Consider the following 21,137-nt stretch of genomic DNA (forward strand, 5'->3'; position numbering starts at 1 on the left):
CAGCCCATAATTTCAATTTTACAATATATGTTCTAATAAATTTATATTAAAAAATAATAAGCCAAAGCTGCAGTTTCTTTGTCTGTATTGACATTTTGATGCTTCAGTCATTCACAGAGAAATCCCTCCGAATAAAGTGGCAATAACAGCAGTCTCCCCACCAATGGGAGCCTCAATTCTCTGAGCAGCCTCAGCGCATGTTGTGTTGTACAAGGGGCACGACTCTCACTTTTTCTTGACCAGAACATCCCACTCTCTTGTTGTTCCTATTGTTTTTTTCTTGCTCCAGCTACAGTTACGGAGTGTAACAACCTCAGGCCATTTACTGAGTCGAGATGTATTTTTGTGAAAGGTGGGAAATCAATAGTTGAAGTATGTCTGTGAAGGTTCATCGTCATCCAGGTGGATTCAACTTTCTCCAGAAACGAGTTTAAGTACAGTTGAGAAGGCAGGTTCAGGGAAATTCTAAAAGAAAAACTCTCAAAACAGACGATATGTAATAAAGTGCTGATTTGTGTATTTGTACATTCTCTCTACATGTTTACATCTGTGTAATTGCCTATCTCTACGTCCTTCTTTCTCCAGCGACTCACCCTGATGCATGTGAACAGCAACCAGTGTTTGGACATGCCATCTGAGGAGGACAAGATGGTCCCTACCCTGAGAGACTGCAACGGCAGCCGCTCTCAGCAGTGGCTGCTTCGTAACATGACTCTGAGCGTCTGATTCCACCTCCCCCCCCCTCTCCCCCAACCACTATTTTCTCATCCTACCAGTCATGGCTCTCCATGCCTTCACCAGGTGGCTTTACCACACACATCATGCGCCTCTTCCTGTAACAGAGATCCAGGCAGCAGCGTTGTGTCTTCCATTTTGGAAAGATTAGAGAGAAGCTGCACCTGCACCTTCAGGTGACATGACGAGCTGTGGCTTTAGGGACCTCATCGTGTCCAAGGAGGAAGAACGATGTGTGAGGTCTTTGCATGGACAACTTTGAAAACAAAGCGTTCATGCTGTGTCAAACAACCGCTAACCGTGCATCCACTGTGCTGCTCAGACTGCTGCTTAGCTGCTGGACAAACAATTAAAAAGGATCTATAACAAGATAATTGCACGTCTCTGCGATGGTTTGCACTGTACATGACTTTCCTCTTGCTATGTACATGCAGTGCATTTGTGTCCACTGTAGGTAGTCTAAAAAACAAGACTGTTGTTATGACTGCTGCTGATCCTCTTTTCATATCAGTATCTGAGTAACATTCAAATGACGTGATGTTAAGAGACCGACCAAGAAAGCAGATAACGATGTTGATATATGAGAGTTGAAAAATCAGATAATCACACTGTATCTATACTGAATTTTGGTTTTGAAGTTGAACTGAAATTTGAATTCTCATCACTTTTGATGCCAGAAAATATAAACTATAATAATGATGCTGCCACTATTGGGTATATTTTTCCATTTTGCCTGTGGGTGGGCATTTCCCATACCAGCAGTTGACTGACTTTTGATTTTTTCACTTTAGAACAAGCCCACATAGTGTTGGCTGTCAACCTGAAGCAAACTGTCCCTGTACCCCTTTCATGTAAAGGTAATAAAAACTTAACACAAAGTTTGTATTCCACTCAGAAAGTGGAAGCTAGTTAGCCTAACTTGCTAACGTTAAAACTAATTCCCACTGGATGTTATTTCAACATTGGCTGAATCAACACCTGCTCAGTGGTGTGTTCTTCCCACATTATGCTAAGGAGGGGGTCTAGCTAGCATTAGCTGTCTCTTTTTCATGGGCCCAGTTTTTGGTAAATAGAAACCAAATAAACACACAAGTTAAGACAAACATAAAGGATATGCAGTATATACAAATTTCTCAGCAAAACTGATGCTATTTCAGTTCAACTTTAAAATGAACAAATAACATTAACCACACTTTTAAGAAGGATCCCTTGTAAATTGTGAACAAAATATGTATTAATCATTGCCAGACATATAGGCAGATAATAATTTATATGTGATAAGATAATATTGGACAATTTATTGGTTGGGCTCTAGTTGTTAAGGTGGATTTCTGGAGATGTTTGGAAAACCAACTATAAACTGTAATAATAACCATCTAAAAAAGACTACAGTGTAAGACAAGAGTGCAGCTATCACTTCCTTCCCTTTGAGTTGATTAATCACATAATATTCATTTATATTTTATTTTTAATAGGTTGAAGAAATGAAAGAAGAGGCTGCGCGAAACGAGTAGCAAGTAATTGAGACTTTGCTCTGAGTAGATTTAATTGATTTTAAATGAATGTAAGAGTTTCCACCTAAATGATAACAACTATATTCTGAAACACTTCAACTGCTCTGTGTTATCATGGCTATGTCCTAGTCCTGCTACAAAGATATTGCTAAATTCTTTTTAATATCTTGAGAAATCATGATGTCTTGGAGCCCAATAGTTATGTGTGCCTTTAGAAAGTTGATTTGTTTTTTGTTCATTGGTTTTGAGATGATTTATTTATTTTGGTGTTGAAAAAGGAAAATGTTGTCTTTTTTTCATTTAGATTTTTTTTAAAAACTACAAAAAAACATATCTCATGAATATGTCACCTTCATATTAATGCTTATTCAAATACTTAGTTACAGTAAAGTCAATATTCAGTATATCAGTTCTCACCCGTCAGCAAATGTGACTTTTCACTACTCTGTTGATCAGGCAACAAATGTTATTGTACATAATGCTGTTAACATGTTTCTATCACCATTGTTGTTGTTGTTGTACATACAGAACCAATTATTTTTCTAAGATACTGTAAAACTTGAACACTCCTCAGAGAAAAGACATTGAATGGTAAACCGATCACGAGGTATTGCAGTGTTTTATTTGGAATCGTGGTAATAAAAACCAGTGCTTACCTTGGGTTTTGAAATTGCGGTGTGTTTTGGAAGTCATCATCGGCCCCATGAAACCAATTCTCAGACTACCTAAAGGACCTTAGGTGAGCATACATGAGGGAGCAACTAATGGTGAAATACTATTAATGCTGCTTGAATACTGAATCTTTGCCAAGTGCTTGCTTGGCATTCAGACTAAAATTCACCTCTTTTGTATTACACACACACACATTTATTGTTTTTCATTATGTTAAAGTGCATGGTGTTAAAATAGGAATGTAATGTTTCAATGTACTGGTTGAAAAGTGATGTTACCTGTTTGTACATTTTGCCTTTTTTGTAGAAAAAAAACAAACAAATGTAGATTTAGCATTAATTCCACTGTCAAGCAACTGATGAAAATGTGAACACTACATCACACCAATATATCAGTTGTTTAATAAACCTTGTTCTTGAAGCTTTTAAGACCCCGTACATCTCATTACCAGGGTTTCAGTGTGTGGGCTTTTAAAGATAGTAAATTGCAGCCTCTCTGCCATGGTGAACTACACATGTACACAGGATGCCATAAGAACTACAGTGTAATGGATGTTTCCTTCCTCTTTTTTCCAGTATTTGTAAAGGTGCCTGCCATTGTCGGCTGATAAAGGTACTTCTGACATGGCTCATTATTCTGTACATTTAAGCAAGGCTTTGTTCAAATCTGAGAGGCAAAATTACTCTTCCTGAATGGCACACTGGAAAAAGGAGATCTACAGTGCCAATAGAGGGCAATGGAGATAGAGAACAGGGAATATCTAACTATCTAACACTTTGGTGAATATTATAGGGCGGAAACTAATGGTTACTTTAATTGCTTAACAGCTTAGGGTGACCTCTCCAAACTGGCTGTTTTGTCCGATCACTCCAAACCCCCAAGATATTTAGTTTACAGTGATATAAGACAGAAAGAAAAGAAAGAGAGTTATGTATGAAACTACGGTACTATAACTGCAGGATGACTCCCAGAAACAGTGTCTCAGGTCGAGTATTTAATATCAACAAAGTCACTTATTACCTGGGACAACATAGGACATAACGCGTGTAAGCCCACATCATCATGCCAAGATTCCGAGTGAGATTCAGGTTCGGGGTGAAGGGCGTTTGGTCGTCCCAGGCCTTTCTCTGTGGAGTTTGCATGTTCTCCCTGTGTCCGCGTGGGTTCTCTTCGGGTGCTCCGGTTTCCTCCAACCATCCCATGACATGCAGGCTAGGTTAATTGGCGTCTCTAAATTGTCCTTAGGTGTGAGTGTGACTGGTTTGTTGTCTATGTGTGGCCCTATGATGGACTGGCGACCTGTCCAGGGTGTACCCCGCCTTTTTGCCCGATGTCAGCTGGGATTGGCTCCAGCCCACCCACGACCCTGTACACAGGATAAGTGGTTGATGATGAGATGGATGGATGGATGAGGCTAGTGTTTCGATTTTAGCTGCCAAACAATCCACTTTCTTGGCCTTTTTTCTAAGTGGGGCGCCTTCAGGTGGGGGGCAACTATGCCCACTACACGCATTAAAAGCTACACCAGATGGAGGCAGCTGACCTTTGGGTTGCAGTACTTCCACCTCAGCTAGTCGAGCTAGCTTCAGTTTTTGTGGCATGTAACTTCAAATCATTTTAGCACTACTTTATTATAAAATTATATTTCTTATAATCCTAAAGTGAAAAACTGCATTATTATTTGGTTTATGGCACATGCAGAAAAGCAGTTTAAATTCAACAGGAACACATAGAAAGTATTAATATTACACTCTTGAAGTATATCAAGAATGACAATGTATATTGTCATTTCCATTACTTCCCTCGCTTTATACTTGCATATTTGTAAACCACTCCAAGGTAGCCATTGCAGAGGTATTAATAGCTGTTGTTGTGGAGCTGACAACACATCAGCGCCTCACCACACTCAGCAGGGGCCCTGACTGCCGTTTCAGACAGTCTCACACCTGTAGTAAGCAAAATCCAGGCTGGTTAACTGGGCCTGTGAGGATAAGATAGTGGGTCTGTGACTGGGCCAGAGGAGCCCATTAAGGGGTGAGATGCTTTAAATATGCTTTAAAATACTAGCTCTAATGGAGGCCTTATCTGTGGCTATCTGTGGCTCACTGTGGTCCTCGAAAATAGTACGTGATCAGAGCTTCTCACCATGGAAGTTGCACAGTTCTCGATTATATAAAGCATGGGCTCATTTAAGATCTAGAACTGTGGCTGTCTTAAGAATTTAAATGCATAACTTGGGTCTTCAGAGACCAAGGAACAAATTATATGCCATCTATTTCCCTCACGTTATTCAATTAAGCCCTAAGGAATTTGTTTTAAAGATTTGTAAGTGTTCCTGTTTTTCTCTTAAATGTTGATAGGGTCTTTAGAAACCTGAGGTATTTAAGCAAGTTCAGTCTGCCTTGCTCTCTCTCAACTCCCCCATGGTCTCCTGGTTTGGTTGCTTTGTTTCTTCTTTTCTTTTAGCAGGCACACCATTGTCCACTCATGCTGGCACTCCCATATATCACTGATGTTACTGATAGTTGACATCTCATTGATGTAAATACCTTTATTTAATACAATAAATTGTAAAATTTTTGTGTCCTCAAACAAAAGCTGACATTTTTACCTATTTTGTTGATGCTCTCCAGGATCACCTTTCAAGGACTCTCTAACCAAGCTTTTAACACTTTCGTGCCTCGACTTTGAATATGATGCTATACATTTTCTGTCCTATTTCTCTCTAAATGTCTCCTGCGTGCTTGATTGTACGCCTGGCCTACCTGTCCCTCCCTGCTCAATAAATGGGGCTCTGTCAACTAAGTGAATCCAATAATGGGTAGAGGCAGAGTTTGGGAGAGAGAGGGGGATAATCTCTCGGATGTGCCTTTTCTTCTCGCTGGAGGCCAGAAGAGAAATCCTGCACTTAATTGTAGAGGGGATCTGAATTTCCAGAGCGCAGGCATTGAAAAGAAGCTTTAATTAGACATGGTTTGAGGCTAGTATCTCAGTAGGGGTCAGATCTACCGCCACAGGAGGCACACACCCACACACACACATAGAATAATGTACAGTACCTGTCTTCAAATGTGTAGAGCCAGCCTAGGGATTTAACTGAGATTTAACTGACATTTCTGATGTATGCTTGCAATCTCTTGAGTAATTTTTATTGATTTGCAGGGAGGAAGTGGCACTAACAAGCTTCTCCTATGTGATAATCTCCTTTTAGCGATGAAAGCAGTGATTAGGAGGAGGGGCCCTGCTGCTTTCAGCAGTAATTGTGTAGTAATCAATCATCAATCTCCAGGAGCCGTTCCACAAAGCACTCCTGTTCTAATGCTATTTTTGACTACAGCGACAACTAATAAGGTCTCGCTTCAGCTGAGAAAGAAAAAACCAACAGACCTCACTGGAACAATATTTAAATTTGCTTTTAAAGAGTACCTAAACGATTAAAATTGTGTTTGTAATATTTCATCATCTTACTGTGTGTGGCTGTAAGAGGTATCATCCTCCTTATATAAGATGCTTTTTAGGGTTCAGTTTGTGGTTAAATGCTGCTGCTTCTTCTACTCATTGTATAACAGTTGTAATGTCCTTTGATTACCACAAGATGCTGACAATCTCATCTGTCCTTTGGAGGCTCCATATTTTGACCCAATTGCTGTACCCCATGGAATCACTGGTTTTTAGATGCAGCTCTGCTCATCCACCACATGGTTTCACGTTACATGCCAAGCATGGAGGAGAGTCTGTTAGTGCTTCAGCATCCAGCGAGCATGCTGTGTAAAAACCTAATCTTTTCCAGGGAGAAAATCATAGCACGTCTTTCATGAGGATTGTTTGTTTTAAAAAAAATCAGAAATCAATATTGTAACAGCAAAATAACATTACATAGATTTTTAGCGAGGAAGTCGCAAATTTGTGGGGGGGAATAGAAGAACAAAGCCAACATCAAAGCTGAGGCGGTTTTCCCTGCCCTGTCTCTGATTGTTGAGATTATAAAAGAAGATGGAAAATTAGAGAAGATTGTCTGAAGTGATTGGCTGATCTTCTCGGAGAATGACCTCAAGTGCTTTCCAAGCTGATTCAGAGAGAAGGACAAATGCATCTCGTGTCCTACATTGGTCTGATTAGATTAATAAATCAATCCCATCCCCACCCGCCCATCAGATTTTGCCCAGGCTATTTTTATGAAATGGGTTACAGAAGATCAGCAAAGTATTTCCAATCATTGACTAACGGAGGTTTTAAACACACTGTTGCAAGAAGTGCCATGATGGCAATGGAAGATGGTGTTTTGTTAAAAATCATTTGCTGGGGATGATGTTAAAAAAACGTTTTACTTTGCATGATCAAAATGTGCAGCTTTTCCAAATCCAGCCGTTATTAGATAAGAGCTAATCTGCATATATTCCAATTTAGTGCACAGTGTTACACATCAGCTGCCTGCTGGTGTGTGACAAGAACAAGCCCGTACCTTAACCTCTTTCTTGTTTTCAGCTGTCGGTGACAAAGCCTATGTGTTGAGCAGAATTAGAAGTGTTTCTGTGGGGTTGGCAATGTTTGAATGGTTTTGTAACGAGGTGTGTTACGTACATTTTACCACTGTATCACTTAAAGGCCCTGACATTTTTTTTTCTTGATCAACTTCTCACCATGAGTGAAGGGATCCCAATTGGACACACACTTTACATGTTTTGGTTATTTCACATGAGAGATTTTTTTTTCTCTCATCTCTTCTCACTGGTTTCAAGTGGGCGGTACTTACTTAGAAAAAGGTGATGTCACCTACTATTTGTGCATTGATCAGGATTTAGTAACTTTTGAATCTGAAGAAAGTTGGTGGATTGTTTGGTCACTGTCAATCAAATGTAATCACACCACATCCACACAGTCCGGGTTAAGCTAATTATACGAGATTTTGACTGCTAAACTCTAAATAAATAAAAAACTGTCTGAATAAATAAAAACTTTTATTGTTGCATATCCATCCATCCATCCATCATCAACCACTTATCCTGCGTACAGGGTTGCGGGGGGCTGGAGCTAATCCCAGCTGACATTGGACGAAAGCCGGGGTACACCCTGGACAGGTCGCCAGTCCATCGCAGATTGTTGCATATTCACTCATTAATAAAGTTGTACCCTTTGATTTAAAGTTTTTAGGGGCTTTAAAACTATATATGCAGTAATGGAGAAAGACTGTGGCATCACCAACCCACTGCATCCTGAAGACAATGGCTTTTTCTAAATGTAAATGCAGACACTTTGACAAGAGTTGTGGAAAAACTTTTGTTTCATTTAGTTTTATCTGAGAAATACAGCAATTAAAAATGGCTGGCTGACTCTTGGCCAGTTCAAACTAATAGCCTTATTTTTGCTCTGCAAATATGTGAATAGCCTTTTCCTCCTAATGAGAGCCAGAATACATGGTGGATGACCTGTTTCCCCCTGCACTCATTATAAAGCACAGAGTCCTGCAGAAGCTGTAGTCAATGTTCACCTGGCAATTATGACGGCCTGGTGACTGATGGGGAAATCTTTTCCTGTCTACGTCATTAGTGATTTCTTGATTATGTGATATTTGTGCTTTTAGACAGGGAAAAACACTGCCAGAACAACACCAAATACACAATATCGAGTGGAGAAGGAAAGAGAAAGAGAGAGTGGTGGAGAGAATATAAACTATGTGTGAGAGAGGTGGTGGTATGTGCCACCACTTCGTTTGAGAGATAGCGTGTAAGCCTGGGTAACCATGGTGTGGGTGTATTCCTCTGTGGCCATGATCTCGGTAATATGATGAGTGAATTCCGAGTTGTGTTGTGAATCCTGGTTGGAGCCTGCTGTCAGTGTCAGCAGCTTTCCTGCAGAACTTGTTACCCTGTTAGGACCTTGTGTATTCATGGCATAAAGTGGGTGCAGTCACCCATGGGATGGAAGTGAGGTCATCGGTTGGTGTCAGTACAGGTGACCCAGAAAAACATCCAGTAAACAAAGTGCATCTGCAAATGTCCATTACACATGGGAAAACTGCAGATATGTTGTAGAGAAAATTAGGTAAACAATGGAAATATATTTGTTTAGCATTATGAAACTAGGATTATTCATGGGAATGTCTTTACAGCATCTAGATATTTACTGGTCTGTTTATCATAGCTAATTTACATTTATAAAAATTTGGTAATTGCCCAGAGGTCTGGTCACTCTTTTGTAAGAGGCGAAAATATGGCATTCAGTGTGATTATTTGAAAGGCACCATGACATATTGGCTGCAGCTTCACATATTTCCTCACTTGGAGAAAAAAAAACTGTCAAATCAGGCGAACCCTCTTCCCTCCTCCTCCAATTTGTCTGTCTTTGTAGTACCACTAGGCAACAGTGAGTGCATCACTGGAAACGTGGAAGTGCGCAGAAGCCGCGCAGGGAAATCGAAGGGAAAGAAGGACATAAGCAGCCAAAAGAGCATCTGGTGGATCTCTACCGCGGAATCATGACAATCCAGTCGACATTTCTCTAAGAAAGGGGAGTAGGTGCCCGAAAAGAGCCTGGCAATTAGCGTCGATGCGCGCAGCCAAAAATGACGACACTGGGACAGTGATTTTCTTCCTCCGGCTCGTCATTTTTTACAGTCATATGCTTGGATGCAATTCATCTCCTATGTATACAGACCACAAAGGAAGGACTGGAAAGCGAATAATCTCCAACACAGTCGCAAGTGCGCACAGAGACGTTTCATCCCTGAAACCGTTTCCAACGGCTAATTACGCAAAGATATTGGTGTTTTATGGACCGTTGAAGGATTTTGAACTTTCGCATGAAAACTTACTTTGTGAGTTCGGTTTGGAACAGGTCGATATAGCCCCAACCTTCACGGGCGATGAGTAATCCACGACGCAGCAACTGAAACCTGTAAAACCTGGACTGCGACTGGCGCGTTTGGATACCCTATCCTGTGCGTCGCTGTTTTTTTTTTCATATGGCTTCTATCTTCGGGGTTTGCAAACTACTCGTACATTATTGATATTTCATGGCTGTAGGGTGTACCAACAGTAGAGTGTGGCGAAAGAGGACGGTGGAAGACTAACTGGGGCTGAGACAGCGCACTTTTATCGCCTTACTTCCAAGCAGGAGACATTGCGCACGGGCATTCACGACTGCAGCAACTAGCTAAAACCCAGACTTTTTTTTTTAAATCATTGAATCCTTTGTTGTTTCTTTCGCTGCTGTCATCGTAGTATGTCTGCACTTCGAAAGAAATTTGGGGACGATTATCAGGTAGTGACCACCTCATCTAGCGGGTCTGGATTCAATCAGCCTCCCCCAGAGAAAAAGAGGAAGAGGCAGCGGTTCGTGGACAAGAACGGGCGATGTAACGTCCAGCATGGGAACCTGGGTGGTGAAACCAGCAGATACCTCTCAGACTTATTCACAACACTCGTAGATTTGAAATGGCGCTGGAATCTATTTATTTTCATCCTCACCTACACAGTCGCTTGGCTCTTCATGGCCTCTATGTGGTGGTGCATCGCATACATCAGAGGAGACCTCAACAGAGCCCACAATGACAAGTACACTCCATGTGTGGCCAATGTCTATAACTTTCCCTCAGCTTTCCTCTTCTTCATAGAAACCGAGGCCACTATAGGATATGGTTACAGATACATAACAGACAAATGCCCCGAGGGGATCATTCTCTTTCTTTTCCAGTCGATCCTCGGATCGATCGTCGATGCCTTTTTGATCGGCTGCATGTTCATCAAGATGTCTCAGCCCAAGAAAAGGGCCGAGACTTTGATGTTCAGTGAACATGCGGCGATTTCTATGCGAGATGGAAAACTAACTCTCATGTTCAGGGTCGGCAACCTGCGTAACAGCCATATGGTCTCTGCACAGATCCGCTGCAAATTGCTGAAAGTAAGTGATGCTACTTCTAGTTGGGAGGCTTCCAATGTTTTTGTTCTATTCCCATTGTTTATCATGGCCCACTTCATGTTTACTGAAAGGCCTAAACACTGACATTTAAGCCTCCTCCTAACTGTGCATGAAGCCATGATGCATTTAGACAAATCTTTTTAATTTTCATTTCCAAACATTCTAGACTACAATGATGCAAATATACAAATAGACCAAACACCTAACAGTAAGTAACCAATTGCAATTACTGGCCAAGCACTGATGGCCCTTTATCTATTTCACATATTCTGTATATTGCATAACTGATACATCCATCAAGTTTGCCAAGAGGCCTTCACCACAACAATGTGTCCCTACATCAGACCTTGAGAAGAACATATTGTTCATACACTTATTTAAAAACTGTTTCTGACAAAGTGGTAGGTAGTTAGAACTTGATGGAAATGTGCTGCTGTCCCTTATTAGGAAGACATCACCTATGGATTTCCTTGCTGTCAACCCCCTGGCTTCACAAAGGCCATAGTGAGCCTATAAAACTTTTTTAATAATGCTCTAAGGTGCAAATGCATATCCACCAATTATCATGGTAATAAATAGGAATACAGCGATAACATAGGAGATTAAATGTAGGATCCCATAAAGTTTAAGGTAAGTATAAACTCACTAAGCTTTACCAAGACACTCTACAACCATATCCATCTTAACAAATTATAAAAACTGGTTTATCATAAAGACAAATAAGCATTGTACTTGTTTCTAGTTTCCAGGTCCTGACACAGCAGCTGGCAGATGAATCAAGAAAACAGGATCAAGAAATTTAAACCAGTTGATTTGATTCAGTTGTTTCAAAAATTAATACATCAAATAAAATGCTAATGTGGACATTCTTGCAGTACAGATGCCTCTTTAGATGTCATTTAAGATTATAATGATGATTGGTAGCTCTGATTGCATATAGAATGTGAAACACAGAGGCTCTTGATAAGCCAGAGTAGATACTTCTGTCTTACCTCGTCCTTCCCCCACCAAACATCTCTGTCTCTGTCTCTTCCTGTACGCTTCCTTAGTCTCGCCAGACGCCCGAAGGCGAGTTTCTTCCGCTGGATCAGTTGGAGTTGGATGTGGGTTTCAGTACCGGGGCTGACCAGCTCTTTCTCGTCTCACCACTCACGATCTGCCATGTGATTGACACCAAAAGCCCCTTTTACGACCTCTCCCAGAGGTCCATGCAAACAGAGCAGTTTGAAATTGTGGTGATACTCGAAGGAATAGTAGAGACTACTGGTGAGTAACCACAAACATGCATTTTTATAGGCCTGCTGTTGAAGCCTGTAGCCTGTTTTACTACATGTTGTGGCTGCCGGCTAAATGTACAGGATATTGTATTGTCTTTATGTTTTTGAGCTGCTGAAATATCTTTTTCTTACGAATAACCTTGAGCTCTTTCATAGGTGAAAACGTTAATTATTGACCTTGTTTGCATTTTATCGATTTTTGTTTCTGTACATACAGAGACACTAATAATAGCAGTGGTTAGAATTTATTCAACAAAGATGTATGATTATGTGTTGCACACATAAAGTAAAACATTTTTTTGTCTGTGCATTAAAACACCACCTGGGTTTGGGCAAGTCTCAAGCTACATATGAGCGCTGAACAGAGTTATAATTTTCTTTTTTTTCATCTGAAACAAATTTCATTACTCTGCCTTTGTGCCCGTACAGCACTTACCTCGTGGCTGCTATTCTCAGAGGGGATAATAATTTGCTTTCTAAGGTCCCTTTGGAATTAGGGAATTCCATTTCCACAAAACGAGCAATGCCCTGGGTAAAATTCCCCACTGTGGTCATTTTGAATTCAACCGTTTATTTGGCACAGCTGATATAGTATGGGGAGAGCTCCTTCACTGTTATAGAGTGAACAGAGGAGCAGTTGTAATGTGACAGGGTGGCTTACACGCTGACGCTGCTGACAGCAATTTGCAAAAATATTCAGTTCCTAATAGATAGATTTGCCATTAAGTGCAGTTTTGTTAAAGTCTCTTTGCATCTGATACGTGTGTGACAGGTTCTTCAGTTTATGACATAGCGCATCCATCTAGTATCATTTTGATGAGACTTGACATAATCAAGTCTTTAGTATTTAGTCTGCTTACCTGATTTCTCTCAATTACAGTTTCTTTCTTTCAGTTAATTATTATTATTAATTCAGTTAATAACCAGTAAACATGGTGTAAAAATAATCTAAATTTGTTGTAAAGCATCTTATGAGAGTAATTGTAATATGCAGCATATTAACCTGAACTCACCTGCAGTTCAATACAGATTGCTTTGGCTCAAAGGAGTGAAAATAATTAATGCAGTGTAGCGACGTGATTTAATTATCATTGATGTTCAGGTATTTATATTTTTTTTGTGACTATCACAGAAGCATGTGTCACCACATTGTCTTTAATTATAATAGTCACAATATCAGTTTTTTTACTTGACAGAAATGTCTGCATTGAGGAGCAGTTATGGTTATGTGAAGTTGGTGGAAAGGATGATGTAGAAACAATCTATGGTTAAAAATGTATGTACAGTGAAAGTCTAAATCCTCAGACGCTTTCATTTCTGGCCAATGTAACTCTGTTTCCATGGCAACCTCTCCTTGAGTATTCAGGATTGCAGCACTGCACCTAAACTTAGGTTTTTATTTCTATGGTATAGGAATCATAACACAATTTCAGTAATAAACCAGGCAAACATGTGATCCTGAACATGAAATGAAATTGCTTTGCTGTCAACATCACCTGGTATTAAGGAGGATCTCCTCTGAAATATGAAAAGCACACAGAGGCGTTACTGTACTATGAAGTGCTCGCCAGAACAGGTTATAGAGCAGAGAAAGAAAAAGATGAAATATTTATGAGGCTTGTTGTTTACTAGTGAAGAAGCTGCCCAACTCCACATTTTTTTATTTTTTGTTATGTGTGAAAAAAACACTGTCTGGAACAAAAGTTAAAATACTCTGCACTGCAGATTAAAGCTACTCAATCACTGGCTTCTTTGTCCTTCCTTCTAGATAATAACAGACACAACAGTGTAGCCTTTTTGACATAGTAACCTTTTGTTCCCCGAGATTAGAAAAAAATAGTTTGGACTGACTGAAGTTCTCTTTACGCACAAGAAAAGAAAAAAAAAAGGAGCGTGTCTTGCAACAGAGCACGTAGGAGCACAGAATTGTTCCATTTTGCTGTAACCTCTGACAACCTCTACATTGTATAAAGAGTCATAAGCTATTCCTCATTCCTTCTGAACAGGAGCCCAAGGTGTTTTGATCACCACCTCAGTATGATGTACCTTCCAAATGAGACATGTAGGATGTCTGGTAGCAGCATATTTCCTTCTGGATTAATGCCAGTTGTGGCTTTGTGGTATTGCAGTGGCTTTGAGAAGATGTTGTTCTGCTGAGGATAAATTGGCTTTACATCACGTTGCAATTAATACACTGTACTGTACATGCCGTCTGATTGCTTCCCCTGAAAAATAGGCTAGCTGTGGGTAAAAAAAACACAAACAAGAAGTTTTGGTTGAGTTAAGAGCACTAATAGGGATAATGTCTGACACAATTTTGTAATCAATACAAGCAACACAAACCACATCACTCCCCAAAAAGTGTCTTTAAAGTAACTACAGTGTTGTTGGCTACAGAGCAAATATGCATGTCAGTCTCTGCATGATACTATTTTGATGTGAATCTCAGCACAATAACACCAAGCTGAGTTGCCTCTGCATTATTAGTGCATTGCAGACATGACAAAAGAGGAATTTAATATTGCTAGACTGAATAACAAGTAAGGACTGCAGTCTAGCTGATATTGAATGTTTGTGTATAGTGCTAATAGCAATAAATAAATAGCATGTATACAAGAAATCTAAATTTTGTCATTATGGAGTTGTGACAAAAATATTAAATAATAAATAAATAAATAACAGTTGCTTATTAATTCGCACAATCCTCAGTACAGTAATGTCTGCTCAGTAATGATAGGGTGGTGAGACAAACTACCTTTATATACTGCTTATTTGCAACTGCAAATACATTTCCGTATGAAATGTAATCCTGCTCAAACTACGTTTGTTAACAACATAATGAAAAATTGGAAGTGGCAAAATGTTTATTGTGAGCATATCAGAAAAATAGTCTTTGAAACATCATTAGTTTAGTTCACACGTTCATATTCATTTTGCTAACAACGTTTAACTAAAGCAATATTTAAGTTTTTTATGGTTATGTTTAGACACTCAAAGCGTGGGTTTGATATTGAGACGTCAATAGTGACTTAAAATATGAGACATGACATGTTTGTTAACATGTGCCCGAAAACCACAGTCTTTTTCTAACATTAACATACTTCTGTTGCCTTAAATAACCACATGCGGGATGAAAGATGCAAACTCTGGTCTCTTGTGTCCTGCGTTTTGTACTCCCACCACCCACTCCGAACACCTCAATACAAGTACCATGCTGCACATAAATTTAGCACTTACCACCCTTGAAAAATACATTGCTCGAAACATAACTCGGAACATAATTACCAAAACAAATTTGTAGTATATACCATAAATGTAATTTTGACGAAAGGTTGATCTGTGATAAGCCAATATCAGCAAATAATGTCACCACTTATGATGCACCCACACAGGTCTTGTTAGACCCTTTCTTAGAACTGTGTGGGCGTATATGAACTGGGCTTGACTGAGACCTCCCTGACTCCTCTGTTTGTTTTGCAGCACCGTGTAGGGCGGGGCAACTTATCATGTTATCAATCTGTTATCTTCCATAGAGTTCTGTGATTGATGATGTGATTTCCAGCATAGCTCCATCCAACTTCGACCAGCCTAGTGATCTAATCAGACAGAGTGACTGAACAAAATTGTGTGGATGCACAGGTCATTTGATTAAATTTCTAACTCAAGTTGTAATAGGCTTTGAATGTCATAGTACTAAAAGCACTGGTGTTACTAATAACATTAACGATGGCTTCGTTCCAAGGGTGTAGGTTTCATTTCAACATCAGAGGGGACACATAAGCAGAAAAGATTTTTAACATGAAACACTTCATTTTCTGTAGAAGCCCTAAGTGGCCATTCATTCAAATTTTTTTTTTTTACTCCATTTTCATGTGATAACGGGATAATTTTGAATATATTTAAATGGATGGCTGCTTAGGGCTTCCGTAATTCCCTGCATCCTGGTGAATTCTTCTGTACCAATTCCTGCCTTTTCTGCACCAAATTATGGTGGAAATGTCTTTTCTGCTTTCTGCTCGTTTAAAACTTTCTGCACATTTAAAGGTTCAGTGTGGAAGTTGTAGTGGCATCTAGTGGTGAGGGTTGTGAATTGCAACAAATCCTCGGATGAAATAAGTACTTTATAATAAATAATTCTTATGGCTATTGTAAATTCAGCCATAAAAAAAACTAACTTTGTACTTTTTCTCCATGGGATTGTACATTATACCAATTTAATTTTTAAAGGGGCTATAAGTAAGTTTTTCAATGAAATTAATTATTAATAAATCAAATTTTTATTGCCTTATTGTCAATGGGCTCAAAACTCACTTAGATGAAGCACACCCCTGTTTTCTTTGTTGCATGCATCAGCCACTATTCTGCTTTTAATGTAAGGACACCGGGTCGGATTCTGCTCTGTGTGTGCTCCCGAGCCTCTCTCAGACTACAGCGACAACACGGCAGCTAACGACATGCAGTCCACTAACACCATAAAACAACCGGCTCCCAGAAAAACACAGATTCCACTTAAGAATACAAAACAACAATAAAGGTTTTGTGCTGAAGCCCATCAGACCAAACAGATTCAAATGATGTTGAGTAAAAACACAGTGAACATTAGAGTAGCTGCAGAAACACAGAGAAAGTCATGTTAGCTCGCCGGCTAACACCGAGCAGTTGCTAACGTTATCCAGTGCAAAGTTGTAACGTTATCGTTTTCCACATTAGTTTACCAGCCAACCCGACCTATATAACTATCCTGTGTACCACTGGTATTATGTGAAATTGTTGTTTTAGCCTGTAAGAAATTATAGAACGGTAAAAAGCAAATGTGGAGCGATTTGTTTACTAGCCTATGGTGCAGGCAGGCTAGCCAGCTAAGGCTACATTAGCTCAGACCTGCCGCTGTTTGCTTTGTAACATTCAATTTAGATTTATTGTGGTTTTACCGATACTAAGTACACAGCTCTCGGTCACTCTAACTAACATGACCCACATAATATACAATACTGCAACAAAACGGCGACAACGACACAGAGGAAGAGCCATCCACTAACACTACAGTAAAGTTAACGTTACTTAATGCAGGCTAACTGTTATAAAGTGTGACACAATCTCGTTATAATATTCAATCCAGCTCACTAACCGTTTCCTTATCATCCAATACATTTAGCTGTGTTGACATTGCTGATACACAGATAGTAAAGATAGTTACTGAAAGCAGTAGGTGAGCTAACGCTGTAGCACGTTGGCTAAATGCAGTAAATGTAACGTTATCATGTAACGAGCATGGATAAGTTCAACCTCAAACTGATAAAAACACTATTGTAACGTTGCAGTGGGAGTTTACCTGAGTTTCCAGCATGTTGTGTGAAGCTGTCACCCTGTCTGTATGTCTCTATAGCCACTGTCACGCTGGTGTTGATCTGCCTCTTATGGAGCTAGAATTGTGTCTTTATTACATGCGAGAAAATAAATGATCTGAAAGAAAAAAAAGTTTGAGAGAAAAAGTTATCACACTGATAGCAAAAAAGCATTTCATGAGAGAAAAAAGAATATTTGAGAGAAAAAGTTTTCATACCAATAGCAAAAAATAGTAATATTTGAGACTAAAAAAAGTCTTGAGAGAAAGTATTTTCTCATAGAACATAAAAAAATATAAATTTTAAATTTTTTAAAATTATTTCTGAGAAAAAAAATCTCTCTCAAAATACTTTGAAAAAAAATCTCAAATATATATTTTTTGCTATCAGTGTGAAAACATTTTCTCTAAAAAAAAAAAGTGTTTCTCTCAAAATGCTTTTCTTTGCTGTCAATGCAGTTTCTTGCTCTCGTGTCAGGATTTTACTTTCGCTGTGAAAATTGTGTCATGGGCGGGGCCACGTTCCTATTGGCCAGTCTGGATGTTCAGGCTGAGGTACACTCCTACCGAACACAGCGTGCTAGTCAGCTGTGGCCACGGTAAATGCTCAAGTTAACTTGTGATCCAACAGCTGTAGCTACCGTTGCTCATTTCACTCACTCATTTAGCACACACACACAGAAGTTGGAAGCAGGGGTGGTGTAGGCTATTTACGATGTAGCATGGTCTGTGCTCACTACTGGTGTGTGAGTAGGTCTGCACAACACAAACCCAGAATAAATAGGTGTAGCACCTACCCCAAAGCAAATTCCTCATATGTGTAAACCACTACTTGGCAATAAAGCTCCTTCTGATTCTTCTGATTCTGAACAGAGATTACAGTGTGCAAATAAAATATGAAAATATGATTTTATTTCAACGTAGTAGGCTAATAGTCTCTCGCTGTGTGCCACTGACTGCAGGTAGCCTGATTCACTCAGTCTGAAAGGGGGCAGATCATTGTCATTGGGGTAGCCTATAGGTGCTACACCTAGACAAACATACAGATGACATGAATAAATGTAGAAATATATAAATATGGAATAGACAATGCAAGTTATATTACAATATTAAAAAGAATAGAGAAAAATAATACAACTCTTTACAGAGAAAGAACAATGTTGCAGATATTTAGGCCTACATGTGCATTATTCTGGGTTTGTGTTGTGCAGACCAACTCACACACCAGTAGTGATCACAGACCATGCTACATCGTAAATAGCCTACACCACCCCTGCTTCCAACTTCTGTGTGTATGTGCTAAATGAGTGAGCTGTTGGATCACAAGTTAACTTGAGCATTTACCGTGGCCACAGCTGACTGCACGCTGTGTTCGGGCGGAGTGTAACTCAGCCTGAACATCCAGACTGTTTCACTTACAGGCTGAATGACAAACTGTTCGTCTCACAGCAACTCGACGTCAGGTAAATAACGATACATCATACAAATGTTGACTGGCAAGCCGATGTTGGTAACGATGGCGAAGATAGCGGAATATAAAGGTGATCGATGGTACGAAGCTGTGTCACAGGTTAATCTGGGCGCGTTGCTGCAGCTAACAGCGTCTCCACTTTGCTCTCCATCTGAGCGTCAATCACCTCAGCCTGTTTCCCTATGAAAGTAAGAACACATTTAAACTGACCGTGGCACAAATCAGACAGACAACATGAAGATTTGGACGGTTTATTGAAGTTTTCTAGTGTTTTGAACAGCGACACAGTTGCCTCCATGATCACGCTAAGTCCTCGCTTTGAACTCATTTGCAGGTGGGAGAGGTCCCTGTTAATCATCGTGCAGGTAACGATGTAGCCTGCAAACTACACTCAGAAGCATATATCTACATGACGATACATTACGGAGATAAAGAAAGTAATCAGAATGTATTTCCTGGTTTGCAGTCAATGGATCCTGTAGCCACGCCTACGGCACATCTGGGACTATCACCAGTTAATTTTGCCACCAGTTAAACTGTCACACCGGCATCTATCTAGGTCAGGGGTCGGCAACCTGCGGCTCTTTCATCCTTATACTGCGGCTCCGAGTGGCTTGGGAAAATAAATTACTAAAAAAAAAAAAACTAAGTATTTAATTGAAGTGTATTTTATTTGTGTTAGTTCTTTTTTTGCCTTTGGAGTCCTGTCCATCTTCGGATCCACATATGTATGTGAGCAGCTATTCTCTACCATGAACTACATTAAAAACAAACACCGCTCACGCCTCACAGATGACTGATTACAGTCCTGCGTAAAGATGAAAGTGACTTCGTACAGCCCCGATTTGCAGACGCTGTGCGCAGAGGTTCAGGAGCAGAAGTCCCATTAACCAGGTAAAATAAATATTTATGCAGATATTTTGCAAATATTTATTTTTTATTGTTTAGTGACACAGTGCTTTTTTTCTCAATTTATTTTTTAAATTCAGGTCAAGGCTCCGCTACATGCTCTGAAAGCCCAGAGGCGATACTATAAGGATGACGGCTCACGGCATTTTTTGCTTTTGTTTGCTACATGGATATTTTAAGTTCAGCTTTTTAATTTATTTGAAAGAGACATTCAGACATTGTTATTATTTTTTCAAGAATTCAAAATGTTCAAAATGTTCAAAGCACTAATAAGTGTATGGCTGGGGTGAACCCCGAAGCATGAAAGGGAAGTTGTAGTTGTTTTTTGTTTTTTTTAAATAAATGCGGGTTTTTTTCATTTTAGATGTCAAAAAGTATTTGCGGCTCCCAGTATTTTCTTTTCCGTGGAAACCGAGTTCAAATGGCTCTTTCGGTGTTAAAGGTTGCCAACCCCTGATCTAGGTGAACCGAACAAAGGTGTAATGGTTCAGTTCGACTCCCAAGACAAGACGATGCTCACCCGACTGGCCAATAGGAACGTGGCCCCGCCCATGACACAATTTTCACAGCGAAAGCAAAATCCTGACACGAGAGCAAGAAATTGCATCATGAGCAAAGAAAAGCGTTTTGAGAGAAACACTTTTTTTTTTTTAGAGAAAATGTTTTCACACTGATAGCAAAAAATATATATTTGAGATTTTTTTTCAAAGTATTTTGAGAGAGATTTTTTTTCCTCAAAACTTTCAAAAATTAAAAATTAATATTTTTTAGGTTTTTTGAGAAAATATTTTCTCTCAAAACTTTTTTTAGTCTCAAATATTATTATTTTTTGCTATTGGTATGAAAACCTTTTCTCTCAAATATTCTTTTTTCTCTCATGAAATGCTTTTTTGCTATCAGTGTGATAACTTTTTCTCTCAAACTTTTTTTTTTCTCTCAGATCATTTATTTTCTCGCATGTAATAAAGACACAATTCTAGCTCCATACATCTGAGCTGAGAACGTTTAAGTAACAGAACTTGAATATGTCTGTGAAAAGCCACAGCTGCATGCTGGTGTTTCTGCGTTTATTGCAGGATTTCTGTATGAAAGCGGTTGTATTTTTGATTATGCTTGCTCTTGAGTTCAAACAAGCACATACCTGGTTGCAATCTTAAAACCGCACCGCTATTGGTCGCTGAAAACTACATAATGCCCCTTTAAATCCAAATACAAAAAGGCTGTGAAACAAAACAAAAACAAAAAACATATTTTTAAATATCTTTATATAATATAGACTACCTGTATATACTTCTTTA

General features: G+C 39.4%; 2 protein-coding genes across 2 annotated transcripts in view; both read left to right on the forward strand.

Annotated features, from left to right (window-relative positions):
* galnt13 (UDP-N-acetyl-alpha-D-galactosamine:polypeptide N-acetylgalactosaminyltransferase 13) overlaps positions 1-3,349 on the forward strand; it is a 43,592-nt gene extending 40,243 nt beyond the window's left edge. Inside the window, 1 exon segment of the mRNA XM_038720393.1 lies at positions 586-3,349. Coding sequence (XP_038576321.1) covers positions 586-726 — 141 coding nt within the window. The 3' untranslated portion in view covers positions 727-3,349.
* A 5,930-nt stretch (positions 3,350-9,279) lies between these two features.
* Positions 9,280-21,137, forward strand: part of kcnj3a (potassium inwardly rectifying channel subfamily J member 3a) — a 28,915-nt gene continuing 17,057 nt past the window's right edge. The window contains exons 1-2 of the mRNA XM_038720394.1: positions 9,280-10,820; positions 11,888-12,104. Coding sequence (XP_038576322.1) covers positions 10,143-10,820; positions 11,888-12,104 — 895 coding nt within the window. The 5' untranslated portion in view covers positions 9,280-10,142. The remainder of the gene's footprint in view (positions 10,821-11,887; positions 12,105-21,137) is intronic.

The sequence above is a fragment of the Micropterus salmoides genome, unplaced genomic scaffold (genome assembly GCF_014851395.1).
Source record: "Micropterus salmoides isolate LMB-PRFRI ecotype aquatic unplaced genomic scaffold, ASM1485139v1 Ms_hic_scaffold_15, whole genome shotgun sequence".
Classification (NCBI taxonomy): domain Eukaryota; kingdom Metazoa; phylum Chordata; class Actinopteri; order Centrarchiformes; family Centrarchidae; genus Micropterus; species Micropterus salmoides.